General features: G+C 49.2%; 1 protein-coding gene across 2 annotated transcripts in view; it reads left to right on the top strand.

Annotated features, from left to right (window-relative positions):
- Positions 1-18,126, top strand: part of PIK3R5 (phosphoinositide-3-kinase regulatory subunit 5) — a 65,956-nt gene that overhangs the window by 35,268 nt on the left and 12,562 nt on the right. For both annotated transcript variants that reach the window (XM_079796779.1, XM_079796778.1), the window contains exons 2-5: positions 8,528-8,646; positions 10,439-10,539; positions 13,277-13,345; positions 14,114-14,252. In XM_079796779.1, coding sequence (XP_079652905.1) covers positions 8,541-8,646; positions 10,439-10,539; positions 13,277-13,345; positions 14,114-14,252 — 415 coding nt within the window. In that variant the 5' untranslated portion in view covers positions 8,528-8,540. The remainder of the gene's footprint in view (positions 1-8,527; positions 8,647-10,438; positions 10,540-13,276; positions 13,346-14,113; positions 14,253-18,126) is intronic.

The following is an 18,126-nucleotide window of genomic DNA, read 5'->3' as shown; positions in this document are numbered from 1 at the left end:
CATTAGATTCCACATATAAATGAGATCCTATCTGACTGGCTTATTTCACTTAGCATAATGTTCTCCAGGTCTGTTCATGCTGTCACAAAGGATAAGAGATGCTTCCTTCTTACCGCCATTGTGTAAATGTACCACAGCTGTTGAACCATTCATCTACTGATGGGCACTTGGGCTGTTTCCAGATCTTAGCTATTGTAAACAACGCTACTGTGAACATAGAGGTGCATTTATTCTTTCTGATTGGTGTTTCGGGTGTCTTAGGATATATTCCCAGAGGTGGGACCACTGGTCAAAAGGCAGGCCCATTGAGGAGACTCCATATTGTTTTCCACAGTGGCTCCCTTTTCTCCACATCCTCGCTCGCACTAGTTGTTTGTTGGTTTATTGATGGTAGCCATTCTGGCAGGCGTGAGCTCGTTGTGGTTTTGATTTGCAGTTCCCTAATGATTAGTGATATGGAGCATATTTTCCTGTGCTTATTGGTCATTTGTATGTCTTCTGTGCAGGAATGTCTATTCAAGTCCTTTGTTTTTAAATTGGGGTGTTTGTTTCATTGCTGTTGAGTTTACAGAGGATCTTTGTATACTCTGGGACTCACTTGTTATCAGATGTATGATTTGCAGATATGTCCCCTATGCTGTAGGTTTCCTTTTCAGTCTCTTGTGTGTGTTTTTTTGATGTGCAGAGTTTTAAATGTTAATGTCGCCCTGTTTATCTAGTTTGTCTTCTGTTGCCTATGCTTTTAGTGTCATGTCCAAGAAACAATTGCCAGGTCTAATGTGACGAAGGTTTTCACCTAGTTGTTTTTTGTTTTGTTTTTTAATTTTATAGTTTAAGCTCTTTACACTTGATCTCTGATCCATTCTGAGTTAATTCTTTATGATATTGAATCTTCCTGTCTAACAACAGGGTATGCATTTCCAGTGATTTGCCTGCTTTTATGTCCCTCAAAAGTTTTTATTTCATTCAGGTGTTACATATTTGTGAAGTTTATTTTCTCTTCTTTTGTTCTTTTTGTTGCTATAATATATGGGGTCTTCTTCTAACATAATTTCTGTTTTGTTATTTGTAAAATTGAATAATATACATTTTTTATTTTTATTTGTGCCCAATCACCTTACCTAGTTATATTTTTTGTTATAGCCAGTTTTTTGAGGAATTATTTTGGGTTTCTATGAACATGTTGAGGGTGAAAAAAGTGAATTATGCCAATTTTATGTTTGGCAAAGCTATAATTTCCAGTGAGCCTCAGTGGTCACATGACATATAGTCTTAGAAAGTACCTTGCCCACGCACTCTTCCTGAGGTTACTCGAAATGCCCCAGCTGAGCAAGAAATGAATCACAATAAAGAACTTGTAAATAGGGGTGGCATGGCACAAAACAGGCAAACAAAACAGTGAGCAATGAAATAAATCAAACTTAAAGCCACTGTCCAAAACAAACATTGCTGTTATCATAGTTACTACATTTACTATCAATGTCAAAAATAATTACTTAAAGAATTGTGATGTTGCCGAAACCAGTTTGGCTCAGTGGATAGAGCGTCAGCCTGTGGACTGAGAGGTCCCAGGTTCGATTCTGGTCAAGGGCATGTACCTTTGTTGCGGGCACATCCCCAGTGGGGGGTGAGCAAGAGGCAGCTGATCGATGTTTCTCTCTCATTGATGTTTCTAACTCTCTATCCCTCTCTCTTCCTCTCTGTAAAAAAATCAATAATATATATATATATATATATATATATATATATATATATATATATATATAAGAATTGTGATGTAGTATTAAAATATTTACTAGAAATCAGACCTGTATTAAAAGAAAACATCCTATCTAATAAAAGAGTAATATGCAGATTGACCATCACTCCAAAACACAATATAGCTGCCCCCATGTGGACACAAGATGGCCACCACAAGATGGCCAGCAGGGGAGGGCAGTTGAGAGGCACCAGGCCTGCAAGGGAGGGCAGTTGAGAGGGACCAGGCTTGCAAGGGAGGGCAGTTGGAGGCAATCAACCCTGCAGGGGAGGGCAGTTAGGGGTGACCAGGCCAGCAGAGGAGGGAAGTTGGGGGCAAACAGGCTGGCAGGGGAGCAGTTAAGCATCAACCAGGCTGGCAGCGGAGTGGTTAGGGGGTGATCAGGCTGGCAGGCAGAAGCGGTTAGGGGCAATCAGGAAGGAAGGCAGGCGAGCAGTTGGGAGCCAGCAGTCCTTGATTGTGAAAGGGATGTCCGAATGCCCGTTTAGGCCCGATCCCAGTCGGACAGTCGGGCATCCCTTGAGGGGTCCCAGATTGGAGAGGTTGCAGGCTGGGCTGAGGGACAACCCCCCCCCCCCGTGCATGAATTTCGTGCACTGGGCCTCTAGTAATATTATAACATTAAGTCCTGGCCAGGTGGCTCAGTTGGTTGGAGCATCATCCCATACACCAAAAGATTGCAGGTTTGATTCCCGGCCAGGATGTGTGCAGGAGGCAACCAAAGGATACTTCTCACGTCAATGTTTCCCTCTCTCTCTCTCTCTCCCCCTTCCTCTCTCTCTAAAATCAATAAAAACATATCTTCGGGTGAGGATTCAAAATATATATATAATATTACAACATTAAGATTAAAAGAGTGGCTAAAATCACTGATTCAGATATAATTTTAAAAATTATTTAGGAATTCTATATTCAGATCTTTGCTAATAAACGTGAAAGTCTTGATTAAAATGAATGATATTGTCAAAAACCTAAATTCACAAAATTGACACGTGAGGAAGTGGAACACCTAACTCCAGAAGACATTTGCAAAAGGATTCCTAACATAGAGGAGAGGCACTGAGGCCACGCACTGTGGGCAGCCAAGGCCGATCCCAGGTGAGCGGGAGGTGCCACGGCTCTCCTGGGCTCTAGGCTCAGTTCCTGGTGTGGATTTACCACTTTCTAATCTGAGCAAGTCCTTCACTGCAGAGTCTCCACTTCTTATCTGTGGAATGGGAGAGGTGCACGGGATGATGGCGATGGTGCCCTCCTGACCTCACAGTCTACGAGGATGTATATGTGTAGAATTTGTGAAATAGAGAACATTACTTTCCAGCCTGACTATGCATCAGAATATCCAGGAAGTGTTTTATTTCTTGGCCCAATCTCAAAGGCATCTAGAGTTGGGCAGCAGAATTGTATGTGTTAGGAAAGTACCCTGATAGTTAGTAGACAGCATTGTTGAATGCTTATTTTGCGCCAGGCACTATTCCAAACATTTTCCATCTAGTAATTCATTCTGATCAACCTTGAGCTCTCGCAGACCCCCAAAACACATCTGGCATGTTTTGTCCTCTTAGGTGGCACCAAGTCAATAATAGACACAAATGCAAACTGGGCATCAACACCTTATGGTAATATTTGGTCATAGGTGTCATCAAGATGTTCCAGAATATGTTAACTACGAACTTTTCATGGACTGCCTTCCAAATGAAAACACAACCTAACCATTCTCACGAAGAGCCCTCAGAACCCCTTCAAGAACCCCAAAGTGTCTCAACCCCAGTTTAGGAACATGGATGTAGAGGATTTTAAGGCAGCCAGCCCTGCACTGGTCTACCCGCCTGTAACTAGGAATTAATGAGTATTTACGAAATAACAACTTCAAACAAGTTCATGAAGGGCATCAAGGCATTGGATCACCACCCAGAAAGATACAGAAAGGATATGTGAGGTTAGGTAACTATGTAAAGGGTCTTAGAGACATGCATGCCCCCCACCCAGCTTCCCCTAACGTTTACAGCTCACGTAATGTGGTGCAGTTATCACAACCATGAACAAATGGTACAACTGTACAATACTACAGACTTTATTTGGGTTTTAGCCGCTTCCCCCCTAATGTCCCCTTTCAGTTGCAGAACCCAGCCCAGGATCCCACATTTCATTTAGTTTTCTGTGTCTCCTTAGTCTCCTCCAATCTATGACAGTTCCTCAGTCTTTCCTTAGCTTCTATGACTTTGACACTTTGGTGAGTACTGGTCAGTCAAATAGCATTTCTTCCCATTTAGGTTGGGAATGATCTTTTCTCATTAGATTGCAGTTATGTATTTTGGGGATATATCTCAGGGAAGTGATGTCATGAGCCCCTCAGTGCACCATATCAGGGAATACATGATGTTGATATCCCTTCTTATTGGTGATATTAACTTTGATTGTGAGGTTTAGGTGGTGCTGGGTTTCTCCACTCTAAAGTTAGTACTTTCCCCTTTATAATTGCTCAATTTCGTAGGGGAAATACTCTGAGATTAAGCAAATATTCTGTTTCCTCTCAAACTTTCACCCATTGATTTTATTATTTTTTAGTTTTAAAAATAGGTTTCTATTGATGTTAGAGAGAGGAAGGGGAGAGAGAAACATATATGTGAGAGAGAAACATCAATTGGTTGCCTTCCATATGCACCCTGACTGGGGACCGAACCCTCAACCTAAGCAGGAATCGAACTGGTGACCTCCCGGTGCACGGGATGACACTCAGCCAACTGAGCCACACCGGCCAGGATAACCCATTGATTTTAGCATCCATTGGTGGCTCTTGCCTGTAAAATTACTACTGTGGTGTTGGCCGAATGGTGATTTTGTATTTCTCTCATCCCCTCTCATTTATTAATTGGAATTCTTTTGTAAATGAGACCTGTTTCTTCTCCTCCATTTATTATTACTTTAAAAAATATATTTTTTTATTGATTACGGAGAGGAAGGGAGAGAGAGAGATAGCAACATCAATGATAAGAATCATTGATTGGCTGCCTCTTGCACGCCCCTTTCTGGGGATTGAGCCCACAACCCCGGCATGTGCCCTTGATCGGAATCAAACCTGGGGCCCTTCTGCAGGCTGACGCTCTCTCCCCCAAGAAAAGATGCCCTCTTCCCTGCCCCCTGGGGGGCTGCCTAGGAAGATGAGCCCAGGCAGACCCCGGCCCTCTGACCAGTCCTGCACAGTAGGGAAGACAACCCCTGTTTTGCCTCAAAGGCTCATGTCAACATGGCGCTGTCCTGTTCAGGGTCCCCAGTAAAGACTCATCCTCACTGGCTCAGAAGAGGAACTGGAGATGAGGGCAAACCCCATTGTTGACTGTTTCCACACTCCCCCACCGCGGATGTGGGGGCATTCCCATTCCCGGCAGCTACTGAATTTCACAACAGCTCCTTCAGCCGGGTGGAGAGGGGGGCTGGGAGCAGGGTGCCAGGAAGCCAAGCCTTGCTCGCCAAGCCTTTGAAAAAAGGCATCATCCCTGGGGAGAGTGGATGCCACCTTCTTCCCCTTCATCTCCACCCCAAAGCCACTGGGTTCTGCTGACGAGTCATAAGAAACGGCTGATGACTGACTCATCAAACGGAAATGAGCGTGCCAGAGGACCAGGCAGTGCGCCGGGTGAACCCCCAGGGCAGCTCGGCCGAGGATCCCGGCTGGGCCCCCAGCGACGGGCAGGCCCTGCCTCTAAGAGGAGCCTGGGGACAAGCTCTAGATGGCCTCGGTGCCAGGGAGGCTGGCACACCTGGAACTCTGCCCAGTGCCCATCTGTGCAGAAGCCCTGATTGCCTCCAGTGAGCAGCCAGGGACCCCAAGGCCAGGAGATAGGAGAGTCCCAGGGCCTGGAGAAGGAAAGACATGGGCCTGCAGGCACTGGGGGTGTGCGGGGAGCAGCCTGCAGCCTCGTGAAGAGCAGTGTGTTCTGACCCCCGAGGATGGGCTGCGGCAGAGGGGCGTCGGCTGAGGCTGTTCATTTGCATCTTGTGTTTGCATCAGTTACAATGGGGCACAGTAGAGCTGGTGACTCATTCCTGCCTCACGACACCACGGACTTACCCATTGCAGCGGGCTGGGCGGAGGGGTCTCACCCGGTTCCCACGGTAAAGCCCGTGCTCCAGACTGGAGGGCCGCCGTGGTCATCGCCCAGTTCAGCCGAGAATGCTGCTTCCGCGAGCCCGGTCCTCTCTTTGGAGGCGGCAGCCGTGTAGACAGACATGGTGGCCTCAGGGTTCCCACCAAAAGCAGACCACGTTAGAGCTGACTGAGGCTTCACTGTAGGGTGGGAGTGTGAATCGGTTTTGTTTTTCTTCTCGTAGCTGTGATGGTGCTGAGGCGCGGCATGTGCTAGGGTCAGAGCCACTCCCTGGGCTCGCATCCTGGCTTTGCCACCTCCTCGCTGTGTGACCTTAGGCCAGTTGTTTAGCTTCTCTGTGCCACAGGTTTCCCCCTCCCACTTCCCCCAAAGGTGGGCTAACCTTCAGGCCTCTACTGCTAAGCACCCCTCACCTGCCGGGGGCCCTCCAGAGTGAAGTGTCAATAAAACTGCTCCGGTCCAGCTTTTGTTCCTGGTGTCCCCGCCCCCCACCCCCACCCCTACCCCCCAATGCACACACACCGGCCCATGGAGGTTTGCCTATCCAGGTGAAGGAGGGGCCCAGCAGCCTGCAAACTGCCTCCTGGTGCAGGGCTGAGGACTCCCTGCCTGGACTGGCGGGAGGGCTCAGCAGACGAAGGCCCGAAGGTGACTGTGAACGTTGCCCCGGGAGGGCCAAGGGCATCTTCAGGCATGGAGGTGCCACTCACGGAAGCCCCCGAGGTCCGTGTCCTGGGAAACTGGTGAGCGGTTTGTGGAGCTCTGCCCGCCACCTCCGCAGCGGGGAGGTGTGGGAGCCGGAAGGCTGGTCTGTGCTCCGGGCTCTCAGTCCGTGGCGGGCCCAGACCTTTGCACATGTGGCTCCTCTTTCTGGAACATCTGCCTCCCCGCTCCCCACAGACGTTTCTCCTGATTTCCTCATTCATCTTTCTTTTTTAAAAAATATGTTTTTATTGATTTCAGAGAGGAAAGGAGAGGGAGAGACAGAAACATCAATGATCAGAGAGAATCATTGATCGGCTGCCTCCTGCACGCCCACTACTGAGGATCGAGCCCACAACCGGGGCATGTGCCCTTGACCAGAATCGAACCCGGGACCCTTCAGTCCGTGGGCTTTATCCACTGAGCCAAACTGTCCAGGGCTGTTAAGTTGTTTGTTAATGTCTGTCTCCTACCAAGGAGATGGCCTGCGTCACGCAGTGCTGTGTGCGTACCGCCTGCCACACATAGGTGGTCATTAATTACGTGAGAGAATACATGCGTGCAGACCGCCGCACCGTCCCAGGACATCACCGAAGTGACGTGATGCTGGACAGCTCACGAGGGCTACGTTTCCCTGACGCTGGTTCCTCCCCGGCCGGGGGAGCAGGAGGATGTGCGTCCCGGGGCCCCGTGCGCTGACTGCCGGTCATGCAGCTGAGCCAGCCTCGGATTCCATAGCTCTTCGCAGGCTGTTTGCATGGCTCAGCTCGGGGTGCTTCTGCTTGTGGTTACCTGGTTGGTCCCCAGCTCCACAGAGCTGGACCGCGGCCTCCTCGGCTTCCCTCCCTGGCCTGGCCGGCGTGGTGGGCAGTGGCGTCTGCTGGCGGGTGAACGCAGTGGTGGCAAGACTGGGGCACCATGGCTTTCGTGTCCTGAAAGCTTACCCAGCACATCCACCACTGTGACATGTGATCTTCCCAACAGCCCTGTGGGGTCAGCGCTCTCATTGTCCCATTTTACAGATAAGTAAACTGAGGTTTGGAAAAGTGAAAAGGCGTGTCCAGAATTGCATGGCTAGCAGGTAGCAGAGTCCAGATCTGAGTCCAAGTCTGATGACCCAGAGGCCAGGCCTCTTCACCGGCTCACCTACCTGTTGTGGCTCCAAGGGACCTGGGGGCCTCACACATCACTGAGAGGCGGGCTGGCCCGTGTGGAGGCTCTTAGAATTCGGCCCTTCCCACAGTTCCCCATCGGGTGCTGAGACCCCCTCTTAGATCCCTTCTTCGTGGCCTTCCAGCCTGAGCTGAGCACCCCCGCCTCTCAGCAGGACAAGGGAGGGCGGCCAAGCGGAGTGTTTGGGTAACGGGTAGCACTGCAATGCTCCAGAGAGCGCAAAGAAACATGGCCAAAGTAGAGGTGAGGGCAGGCGAGGAACGGTGCCTGGGGCCCGGGCACCCTAGCAGAGAGGCAGGGGGGCACGTGGGGCAGCCCCCACCAGGCCTCGGCGTTGGAGCCCCCAGTGCCCTGAGGGATCTCCGTGCTCGTCCCTGGGGCTGGGGGATGCAGGCCTGGGAACTCAGAAAAACCCCCAAGCCATTCTGCTCGTTCCTGGAGGTCCTCCGGCCCGGCCTACTGGGGTCTGGCCACTCCCGGGGCATTCCCCAGGCGCTAGGAAACACGACCGCCTTGGGGCAGACACCCCTCCGCTCCTGTCCCTGGCCCCTCGCTTCCTGTGGCATCGCACCACTGGCCGCAGGAGCACTCAGAGCAGCGCCCCCGGGAGCCACTCCAGCCCTGGAGGCAGCTGAGCCCCCTCCTGCTGTGCCCGCAGCACCCAGGCCATAGCAAGGCCGGCAGCGCTGGGCTGGGGGGGTGGGCGGTTGTCGGTGCCATGTGCCCTGCTGGCTGTGCGCTCCTCACAGCTGGGGCCCCCGGGCTGACAGTGTCCGTTTCCACGCAGGCGATGACTCAGGATGCAGCCAGGGGCTACGACGTGCACAGAGGACCGCATCCAGCACGCCCTGGAGCGCTGCCTGCACGGACTCAGCCTCAACCGCCGCCGCTCCACCTCCTGGTCGGGTAGGTCTGAGAGAGCTCGGGGTGCTCTGAAGGCCCAAGGGAGCCTCGGGGGCCACAGTGAGCCCTGGACCGGGCTGATTCTGGCTCCAACCTTGTGTGACTTTGCAAACCCCTGGACCTCACCTGGGCAGGTGCTTGGCGCAGCCCCGGGTGGAGGTAGGCCCTCGGTATGCAGCAGTTCCTCCTGTCGCCCACGCTGTCTCCCTCATCCTGCTCAGGGCTGCCTCTTGCTTCCTCAGCATACGCTAGAAGCATAGTCCTTATTTAACCTGCTTGGAAATACCATCTCGGCTGGTTCCGAAAGAGCAGCTGGGACCTCATAGGCAGCTCTCCGCGGAATCCTGTTCACGGGGAGTAGGAGGCCTCCATGCTCCATGTTCCCCAGGACCGAGAAACGGAGGGGTCTGCAGGCTGGGGCAGTTCTTTCTCTGAAGGCTGGTGGCTAATTCTAATCATTCTTATGCTTGTAAAGATCTTTTTTTTCTATTCCATATCTCACTTGCCCCCCTAACTGCCCCATGAGAGAGATCCCCACTGGTCCTTGAACACAGCTTGGTTCGTTCGTTCCTACCTCAGGACCTTTGCACTTGCTGCCTGGGATTCTTCCTTCAGAACTGTGCCCCCTGGCTCTTTTCTCATCCAGGTCTCAGCTCAGACATCACCTCCTCGGGAGGCTTTCCTTGGCCTTTGGAATTAAACCGATCTGGATTAAACTCTCTCTCACTGGCTCTATGAACTTGTGTGTCACTTAACCTCTGAGGACCTCAGCTGCCTTGTCTGTAAAATGAGAATAATGACAACAGGAACCACCTTCCTGAAGGGAGGGTGGGGAGGCTCAGTGGAGATGTGTGTGCAAGGCCTGACACATGGCAGTTGGTCAATAGGTGGTAGTGTTTTTCTTCTTGCCTCCTTCCCAGGTTTCGATGGAGCGTAAGCTCACAGAATTGAGAGGGCCATCGTTAAGTAAAATCACAAAAAATATCTGACTTTTACAAATTTACAAAATCCCGTGACCACAGGAAGCACACTATTCAGGCCTCCAGGACTTTGGGAGGAACCGCCACCATGAGGGGGTGCTGGAGCTCCATGAAACTCCTGGTGTAGCCACCTCTGCCCCTACTACTCTCACTGCACACACACTGCACACACACAACACACACACACGCACATGCACACGCACAGGCGCCTCCATGACTACCCCTTTAATTTTTAGGGGTTTACCCTTGCTGACTGCAGGGAAATAGAAATTAGAATTCTTATTGACACAATAAGAAAGTGTGGGGAAGTTAGAATGACAAAGTGTTCACTCTAACTTTCAAAATAGAAATGAATGTGGCTTCCCCCTCCTGGGCTCCGGTCCAGGCAGTCCCGGGAAGTCCCCTGGCTGTCAGGGACTCAGCCTTGTGTTGGGGTGCGGGTGGGGTCACCGTGGCTCCTCTCCCTATTCTTGCAGCAGTCACTGCCTCTGCCCTCCTTCCCGGCATCTCGGGGGCTCCAGCTCCTCCTGGACGAAGCAGGGCCGGTGGTGGTGGGAGACCCGGTGCCCTCTGGAGGTACAGGGGCCCAGAATCGTGGCCGCTCATTGGCCTTTGAGGGGGACCCCAGCCCCTCTCTGTGTCTCTTGAGTTTCCAAGAATAAGAAACTTGTCATTGTGTCTTAATGGGCACGATAGGGTGGAGTGTTGGTACAGTTTTCGGAGCCTCTTACTTCATAAAGGAATGCTCCCGTGCAGCCCCAGGGGTCCCCACTTCTCTCCACCCCCAATCTGACCACTGGCTGTTCCCTTCTCAGCCGGGCTGTGTCTGAACTGCTGGAGCCTGCAGGAGCTGGTCAGCAGGGACCCAGGTCACTTCCTCATCCTCCTGGAGCAGATCCTGCAGAAGACACGAGAGGTGAGGCTGGCCAGGGGTCTCGGTGAGCTGGGATCGGCCGCGCGGTCAGGAAAGAGGCCATACAGAATGTCAGTTCTGGGTGCCTGGGCCGCCGAGGGGCTTGGCAAAGGCTCTGGGAACCTGCGAGCTCTGTGTCAGCCGTGGATCGAAGGTTTCTGGGAAGAGGTGTGGGCCTCACAACGAGAACACGTGGTACGTGACCAGGGTCCTTTAAGCTGCTTGCGTGTACGTCCAGGTGTTGACTAGAAAGGGGGAGGAAGCCTTGCTGAATTCCTTTCCTCAGAAAGATCCATGAAAACAAAGGCTGATTGGAGAGGTAAACTGAGACCTCCTCTAACAGGTCAGTAAGGAGCCTCTGTGTCTAAGAGGAGGAGTGCAGTTAGAGCTGAGCTGGGCTGGGGTTCCAGGACAGCTGAGTCCCTAAGGGGGATTCTGACTCTTTTCTAAAGAATTCTCTTTAAATTTGTTTTTTTAATTGCTGTTATTTGTGTGTGTTTTAAATTTTTTTTATTGATTTCAGAGAGGAAGGGAAAGGGAAAGATAATAGAAACATCAATGATGAGAATCATTGATCGGCTGCCTCCTGCACACCCCTTCCTGGGGATCAAGCCTGCAACCTGGGCATATGCCCTGACTGGGAATCGAACTGTGACCTCCTGGTTCATAGGTCGACACTCAACCACTGAGCCACACCAGCCGAGCTAAAGTTTTCTTTTTTAATACATGACTGAGTTGGAAAACATTTGCCTTTCTCTATTAGCTGGCCCTTTACCTATAAGAAGAAAGTATTGGTTTATTAAGACTCCCAAGGTCCCAGCTCTAGCACCACCATTTACCTGGTGCATTTATACGCAAAGCAACTTAGGAGAGCTAAGCCTCCCCTGGAGTGCTTAACGCACAACCCAAGTGTAAAGGATCAACTACTGTGCAGTGACGGGGAGCAGGCACACGGCCTATTCAGGAAAAAGGAAAGGAGAACCTTGCAGTTGAGCCTGCGGGGGTCACCAGGCACAGGGGAGATGTGGGGCTGCCTCTGAGGCTTCAGCCCAGGAGTTCTAGGCGGGGCTGAAAGGCGGAAGAATTCTAAATCTAAATTCTAAATCCCGCGCTCAGGTGTGTATGTGCAGTGGTGGTGAGCGCTAGAAAAAAGGCAGTGCACAAAAGAATAACTAGAACTTTAAACATATACAGGAAAAATGTTGCCCCCGTGATCATAAAACAAATGCAAATTGAAACCACAATGAGACAGCCTTTGCCTAGCAAATTAGCAAGAAATGATCATAAGCAATGCAGAGAAGGTTGTAGTGAAACTGGCTCGTTCAAACACACAAGATCTTATAAATGGCAAAATCCTTTTGGAAAGCAACGGGGCAATATGTTTAAAAGATCATACATATGTTTACAACCTTGATTGATTCCACTTCTTGAACTGTATTCTAGATAAATCATTCAAATTATCGAAAAAGAAATTTGCTCAAAGGTTTTCATTACAAAAGCAATTAAATAGCAAGAAATAACCTCAAAGGTCTAAAATGAAACTAATACATTATAGTTATCTACCAGAAGGAATATTATACAGCTAATAAAAATAATGGATATTACCTAAGGGTATTAACACAATTTAATATGTAATAAAATTACAACAGTAATATTTATTAACTGGTTTAGGGGAAATTGATTACACATTTGGAAAAACACAGAGTGAGAATCCTAATTCATACCATACAGCAAATGGAATTTTAGATGTATTAAAGACATAAATTTAAGAAAATAAAGTTTCAAAGAAAATATATGAGTAATCACATGATCGGTGCACGACAAAGCAAAATTCCATAAAGGAAAAAATTAACACATAATTTATGTACACAAAAAATCCATACATTTAAAAGCAAACGACAAACTGGAAAAAAAACAAAAAACATTACAATACAGGTAACAGGTAAATGTATAACCAGAAGGGGAACAAAAGGTGGGCTTAGAGATCATGTAACAAAACAGGAATTCATCTATAATATTACATGTCAAAGACATCAAGAGTGAAAATATACACACTCTGATGACTTTGCAGAGGGAAATACACAGAGAAACAGTGTAAGGAGAAGTACGTTGAAACATTAGCAGTGGTTGAGTTTGGAAGGGGCCATTGTGAGTGGAGTTTTTTTCTCATTTCTATTTTCCAAATTTTGTCTGGTGGTTACATTGCTTTTCATGAAAGAAAGAGAGAGAGAGAGAGAGAGAGAGAGAGAGAGAGAGAGAGAGAGAGAGAGAAAGGAAGGAAGGAAGGAAGGAAGGAAGGAAGGAAGGAAGGAAGGAAGGAAGGAAGGAAGAAAGGAAAGAAAGAAAGAAAGAAAGAAAGAAAGAAAGAAAGAAAGAAAGAAAGAAAGAAAGAAAGAAAGAAAGAAAGAAAGAAAGAAAGAAAAAAAGAAAGAAAGAAAGAACTAGTCCAGCCAGCATGGCTCACAGCATGGCTCAGTGGTTGAACATGGATCTGTGAACCAGGAGGTCATAGTCAGGGCATATGTCCAGGTTGTGGGCTTGATCCCCAGGGTGGTATGCAGGAGACAGCCAATCAATGATTCTCTCCCATCATTGATGTTTCTATCTCTCTCTCCCTCTCCCTTCCACCCTGAAATCAATAAAAATGTATTTAAAAAGCAACAATAAAACAAGGACGCGCTGCTCTGTCTGCACCCGTGAATGAGCCTCACCCTCCTCTCCTCTCCTCTCCTCTCCACAGGTCCAAGAGAAGGGTTCCTATGACCTCTTCACGCCCCTGGCCCTGCTCTTCTACTCCACTGTCCTCTGTGTAAGTTATGGGCTGGCGGCCGGGGGGGAGGAGAGAGAACAGCCTGCACAGGGCAGGCGTAGCCCTCACAAACTCGGAGGATAAACACTGAGAGAGAAACTGTCCATCAATGACACTCGAGATGCATGTCAGCCTTCTGATGGCTTCAGCTTAGCCATCTTGAGAGTCTCCAGTAACTCATGTGGATGCCGTTGTGCCTGGCACATCTGGCGCCCACGGAGGAGCCAGTCACAGCCTCTCACAAGCCATGAAAGAGACCCGTTAGAGAGATTCTATGCCCACCTCATTTGTACCCCCGCGGTCAGTGTTACCCAGTGTAATCACCCCCTATTCGCCAGACCAGGGGCATCAGGTGAGTCCATGTACATTGAGTCAATCCACGTCACAGAAGAAACGCTTCCCTCTAGTAAGGATAAATGTGGTTTAGACATTGAAGACCATCCCCACAAAATGAGAGGCAGCAGCGGCACCGTTTAGGTTGACTCCAGCTTTTCCGAGCGCTGCTCTCCTGACCTGGGTGAACAGTGTTAACGTTTAATAAACCAAGGCCCTTTCAGTAGAGACATCCCTGGCTCCATCTTGCCTATCTGTAGCTCACTGCCTGTGGGTTACTTCCAGTTCTTCCTGACCTTGCTCTTGGACATGCGGCTGCCAGGAAATGTGTGCCCTTTGTGGAACATTCCAGAACAGTAGCAGGTTCTGCTCTGGAATATCAGTGCACTTTCTCCCACTCAGACTTCTCTGCTTGCCACTCCCTCTGCATTGCAGACACCGCACTTCCCGCCAGACTCAGACCTCCTTCTGAAGGCAGCCGGCACCTACCACCGATTCCTGACCTGGCCTGTTCCGTACTGCAGCATCAGCCAGGAGCTGCTCGCCTTCATCGATGCTGAGCTCAAGGCCCCAGGTCAGTGCTGAGTCGGCCTGCGCGGGGAGCAGGGATCATGCAGGCAGGAGGTTCTTCTGGAACTGCCCTTCGGCTATGGTCCTCCTCGCCTCTCACCCTTCAGCTCGTCTCTGCCCATGGCCCTGATTCAAAACCTTGGAGTCTCCTCTTTATGGTGCTGTGTGTACCATATGTGCACCAGCATCCGATGGCTGAAAGCAGTGAGCGTAGGCAGTAACTCAAAGAGGAATTCTTCTCCTGCCCCGTATTGCTCAATTGGTAGGAGTTTCGTCCAGTACACTGAAAGGTTGTGGGTTCGATTCCCAGTCAGGGCACATACCTAGGTTATGGGATCCCAACCCAGTCTGTGGGAGGCAACTGTCTCTGTCTCTTTCTCTGTCTCCGTCCCTTCCCCTCTCTTTGAAAATCAGAAAATGTCCTCGGGAAAGGATAGAAAGGGAAAAAACAGAGGAATTCTTAGGGGAGGCTGTGCAGGAGGTCAGGGCAAGGAGACCACACCATGTGGCCTGTGCCTCTGCTCTGGTTATGCAAGTGGTCTCTGAGGCTGCCCAAGTCCGACAGCGAAGCCCATGTTGACATGAGCCTCGCTTGTTCTCTTTGCCTCAGGAGCACGTAGGGAAATGTATGTGTGGATAGGTTCAGTCTGGCCACAGAAGGTGGCTGGTGTTGGGAATGGACAGGTTAATGGGCGCCATGACAAGTGTGGACAGGGGCCTGGTAGAGTCTGCAAAGTAGGAATTCTTGAGAAATTGCAGGTGCTATAATACGCATGCAAATGAGGTAGAAGAAAACTACTGTAGAGCAAGAGAAAAACATAATCAAGTATGATGTCCTGAGAGGTAGTCTGATATTAGAGTAATTCATCCCATCAGTCGCTCAAAGGAATAAAGTCAGTAAACAACTGAATAGGCCCCTCTGAAACATTTGATAAAATTCAGTATCCATTCCTAATATTTAAAACCCCTCTAATATATGAAAACTTTTAATATACCGAAGTGTTCTTAATAAGGTAACAGTTCCCAGTGCAATACTAGAGGCATTTCCATTTATTCAATAATCTTTCTCTTCATGCTTACAACTATTTTGCCTATGCAAAAAAATAAAGAATATTTCCTTTTCCAGAGAAGATAAAATTTTAATAGGTAGAAATAAAACAATTGCTTATTTATTAAGACTAAGAGGATCACCTGAAGGACTGTCAGACTGGTAAACAGGGAGCTAAGAGCTTTGCCATATAATGGCATTAACCAGTTAGAAGACGTGAAAAAAAAACCACAACAATTTGCAATAGCAACTACAAATATAAAATAAATAAAATAAATGCAACTAATCTACATAGAAGAAATAAATTTAACCAAAGGATAAATAATTTAAAACATGTTGCTAGATTGAGTCAATATTGTAATAATATCCGGTGTTACCATGATCAAAATACCAACAACATCTTTTACAATTTAACAAAATAGAGAAAGCCTATCAGTGCTCTACAATAACATTTACCCATGCATTTTATATATATTTATGTATTCTTAAAGAAGAGTAAGGATGGATATTTCCTTATTAGGTCTTTGAAGGTACCCTAAGGCTATATGTGGTTATGAAAAATCACACACTATTGGGAAAAGAATACATGAATAATGGAACAAAATAGAATAGCTAGGAACAAATGAAATAGTAAAAAAATGTTATATAACAAAGTGGCATCCTCAAAAAAATGTTATATAACAAAGTGGCATCCTCAAATGGGTCCTGAAAAAAAAATTGGCCATTTAATGCGTCCAGCGGGGAGAGAGGCGGAGGGGGCTGGACACAAATGATATCAGGATAATGGAGAGACCATAAAAATGAGTTAGAATTTTATCTCCAAAAAACAAACTAGAGCTCTTGTTAGCTATGTGACCACGGAAAAGCTCCTTAATTGTCCAGCCTTCGGCTTCATCATCTGAAAGATGGAAATACTAGTAACTGTCCAGGGGGCTGCTCTGAGGATGGATGGGACCGACTCTTAGCAGTGTTTAGTGCACCGTAAGCACACAGGTAATGCAGCCATTGCCACCACCACCACCACCACCACCACCACCACCACCACCATCAACCACAATTTCAGCCCTGCTTTTGACAAGGAAAGCTAATGTAAGCTGTCCCAGGTCACCAACTAATACGTAACAAAGCAGACGTCTTTGTCATACCAACGCCCGTGTTTCTTCTCTCACACCTGGCTCTGTAGCTTGGGCAAGAAACAAACTTCTCCAAGCGTTGGTTGTGTCGCGTACAAAATGGGAATAATATTGCTTTTCCCTCTTACTTCATGGGGCCGTGGTCTGGGTGAGATGCAGGCATTGAGGCTGGCGCACTCTGAGTGACTCACGCATCGGATGCCCACTGTCACCCCTCAGGATTACAGATAAATTCTCTGCGGGCAAGCATTGTGCTGAGCGCAGCCATGTGGTCACAGCGTAAATACCCAACAAACATGTGGGCTTAGCCCCAGAGGCTGTGGTGGGCAGGACCTGGCAGCACTGATGTGAGGTTTCCTGCCAGCCCCAGAGCGCAGCCAGTAGGCACCCTGTTGGGGGTGGAGTCAGGAAGAAGGGGGAGGCCCGGGGCTTCATCACCTGCCCACTTCCTCTGCTACCCAGCCACATCAAAGAGGAGTAAACTGTTTCATTCATCTCCATGGCAACTCGCTCCCTAAGGCTCCCTGGGTGGAGGGCCCAGCTCTTCAGGTCCCTGGTCATCTTCTTCCTGTGACCTTGCCAGGACCTCTCTCTTAAGCCAACACACCCCACACCCTCCTGCCCAAGCAATGTGAAATCAACGTAGGTCAGCGTTTAGCCTCGCAAACTGCTCTGAGCGGGAGATAGCCTCCTCCCATTTTATGGATGAGGAAACTGAGGCTCCCAGAAGTAAAATGTCTTTCCAACGGCCCCAGAGCTCCAGGATTTGAAACCACGGAGGTCTAATACCTAGTACTGGTCACCGCCAAGTGATTCAGCCTCAGCCTCTCCTCCCGGGCCTCATTCCCGGCCTCCATTCCAGCCCCCCCATGGTTCCTCCCACTGGCTCTCTCAGCTGGGCTCACAAGGGGTGGGCACTCAGCCACAGGCCTCCACAAAGCCACCCTGAAACATTTTCTAACAAGCCCACTTAAGGCTCCTGCAGATGTGGGTCATTTTGTTAACTTACTATTTGCTGTTGATGAGGGCTCAGGTTCTGTGAAATTAGAGGTTAACGTGTGGATGCGAGATGAGTGTTTTGTTCCGGACAAAAGATACCCTCAAAGGTTACAGTTTTATTCTCCTAGATGATATTAACTAATTTGGTATCTAATTTTGCAACCTTATTCCAGCTTGCGTGAGAAACTTCTATCAGTTTCTCGCACCCTCCTCTAAACCAGCTCTGTCATGTCGCTGGTTCCCTCGGTGACGGGTGGAACACATCTGGGACACGGGCTCGCTATGCATTTGTCTGAGAGCTGGGTTTTTGTTTGAAGACGCCTCTCTGACATGAGAAAGAGATGGTTTCCTGTTTCAGTTCTGCTTTCCCTGGAAGAGAAGTTCCTAGCACGGGCAGCCTGGCCTGAGTCCCTCTCCACACATCTGCCTTCTCCTGGGTCAGCGGGTATCTGAGGCCTCGCGAGGTCCCTGGGCATTGCCCCTCAGCAGGGGGGAGGGGGGGCAAGAGTGCCAAGGGTCCAGCTCCAGTTGCTGCTCTACCTGGCTCTTGTCCCCCCATGTCCCAGCATCTGGGTCTCGCCACAGCCCGCCCCTCTGCTCCCCATCTGCTTGCTGGGCTGCCCAGAACAGAGTTCCTGCTCAGCTGCCCACAAAAACACTTCCAGGCATAGCGTGCCTTCAGCGGAGGAGGGCCAGCT

The sequence above is a fragment of the Cnephaeus nilssonii genome (assembly GCF_951640355.1).
Source record: "Cnephaeus nilssonii genome assembly, chromosome: 19".
In the NCBI taxonomy this organism is placed as follows: Eukaryota; Metazoa; Chordata; class Mammalia; order Chiroptera; family Vespertilionidae; genus Cnephaeus; species Cnephaeus nilssonii.
The sequence above is the reverse complement of the archived record's forward strand: the minus strand, read 5'-3'. Positions and strand labels throughout refer to the sequence as shown.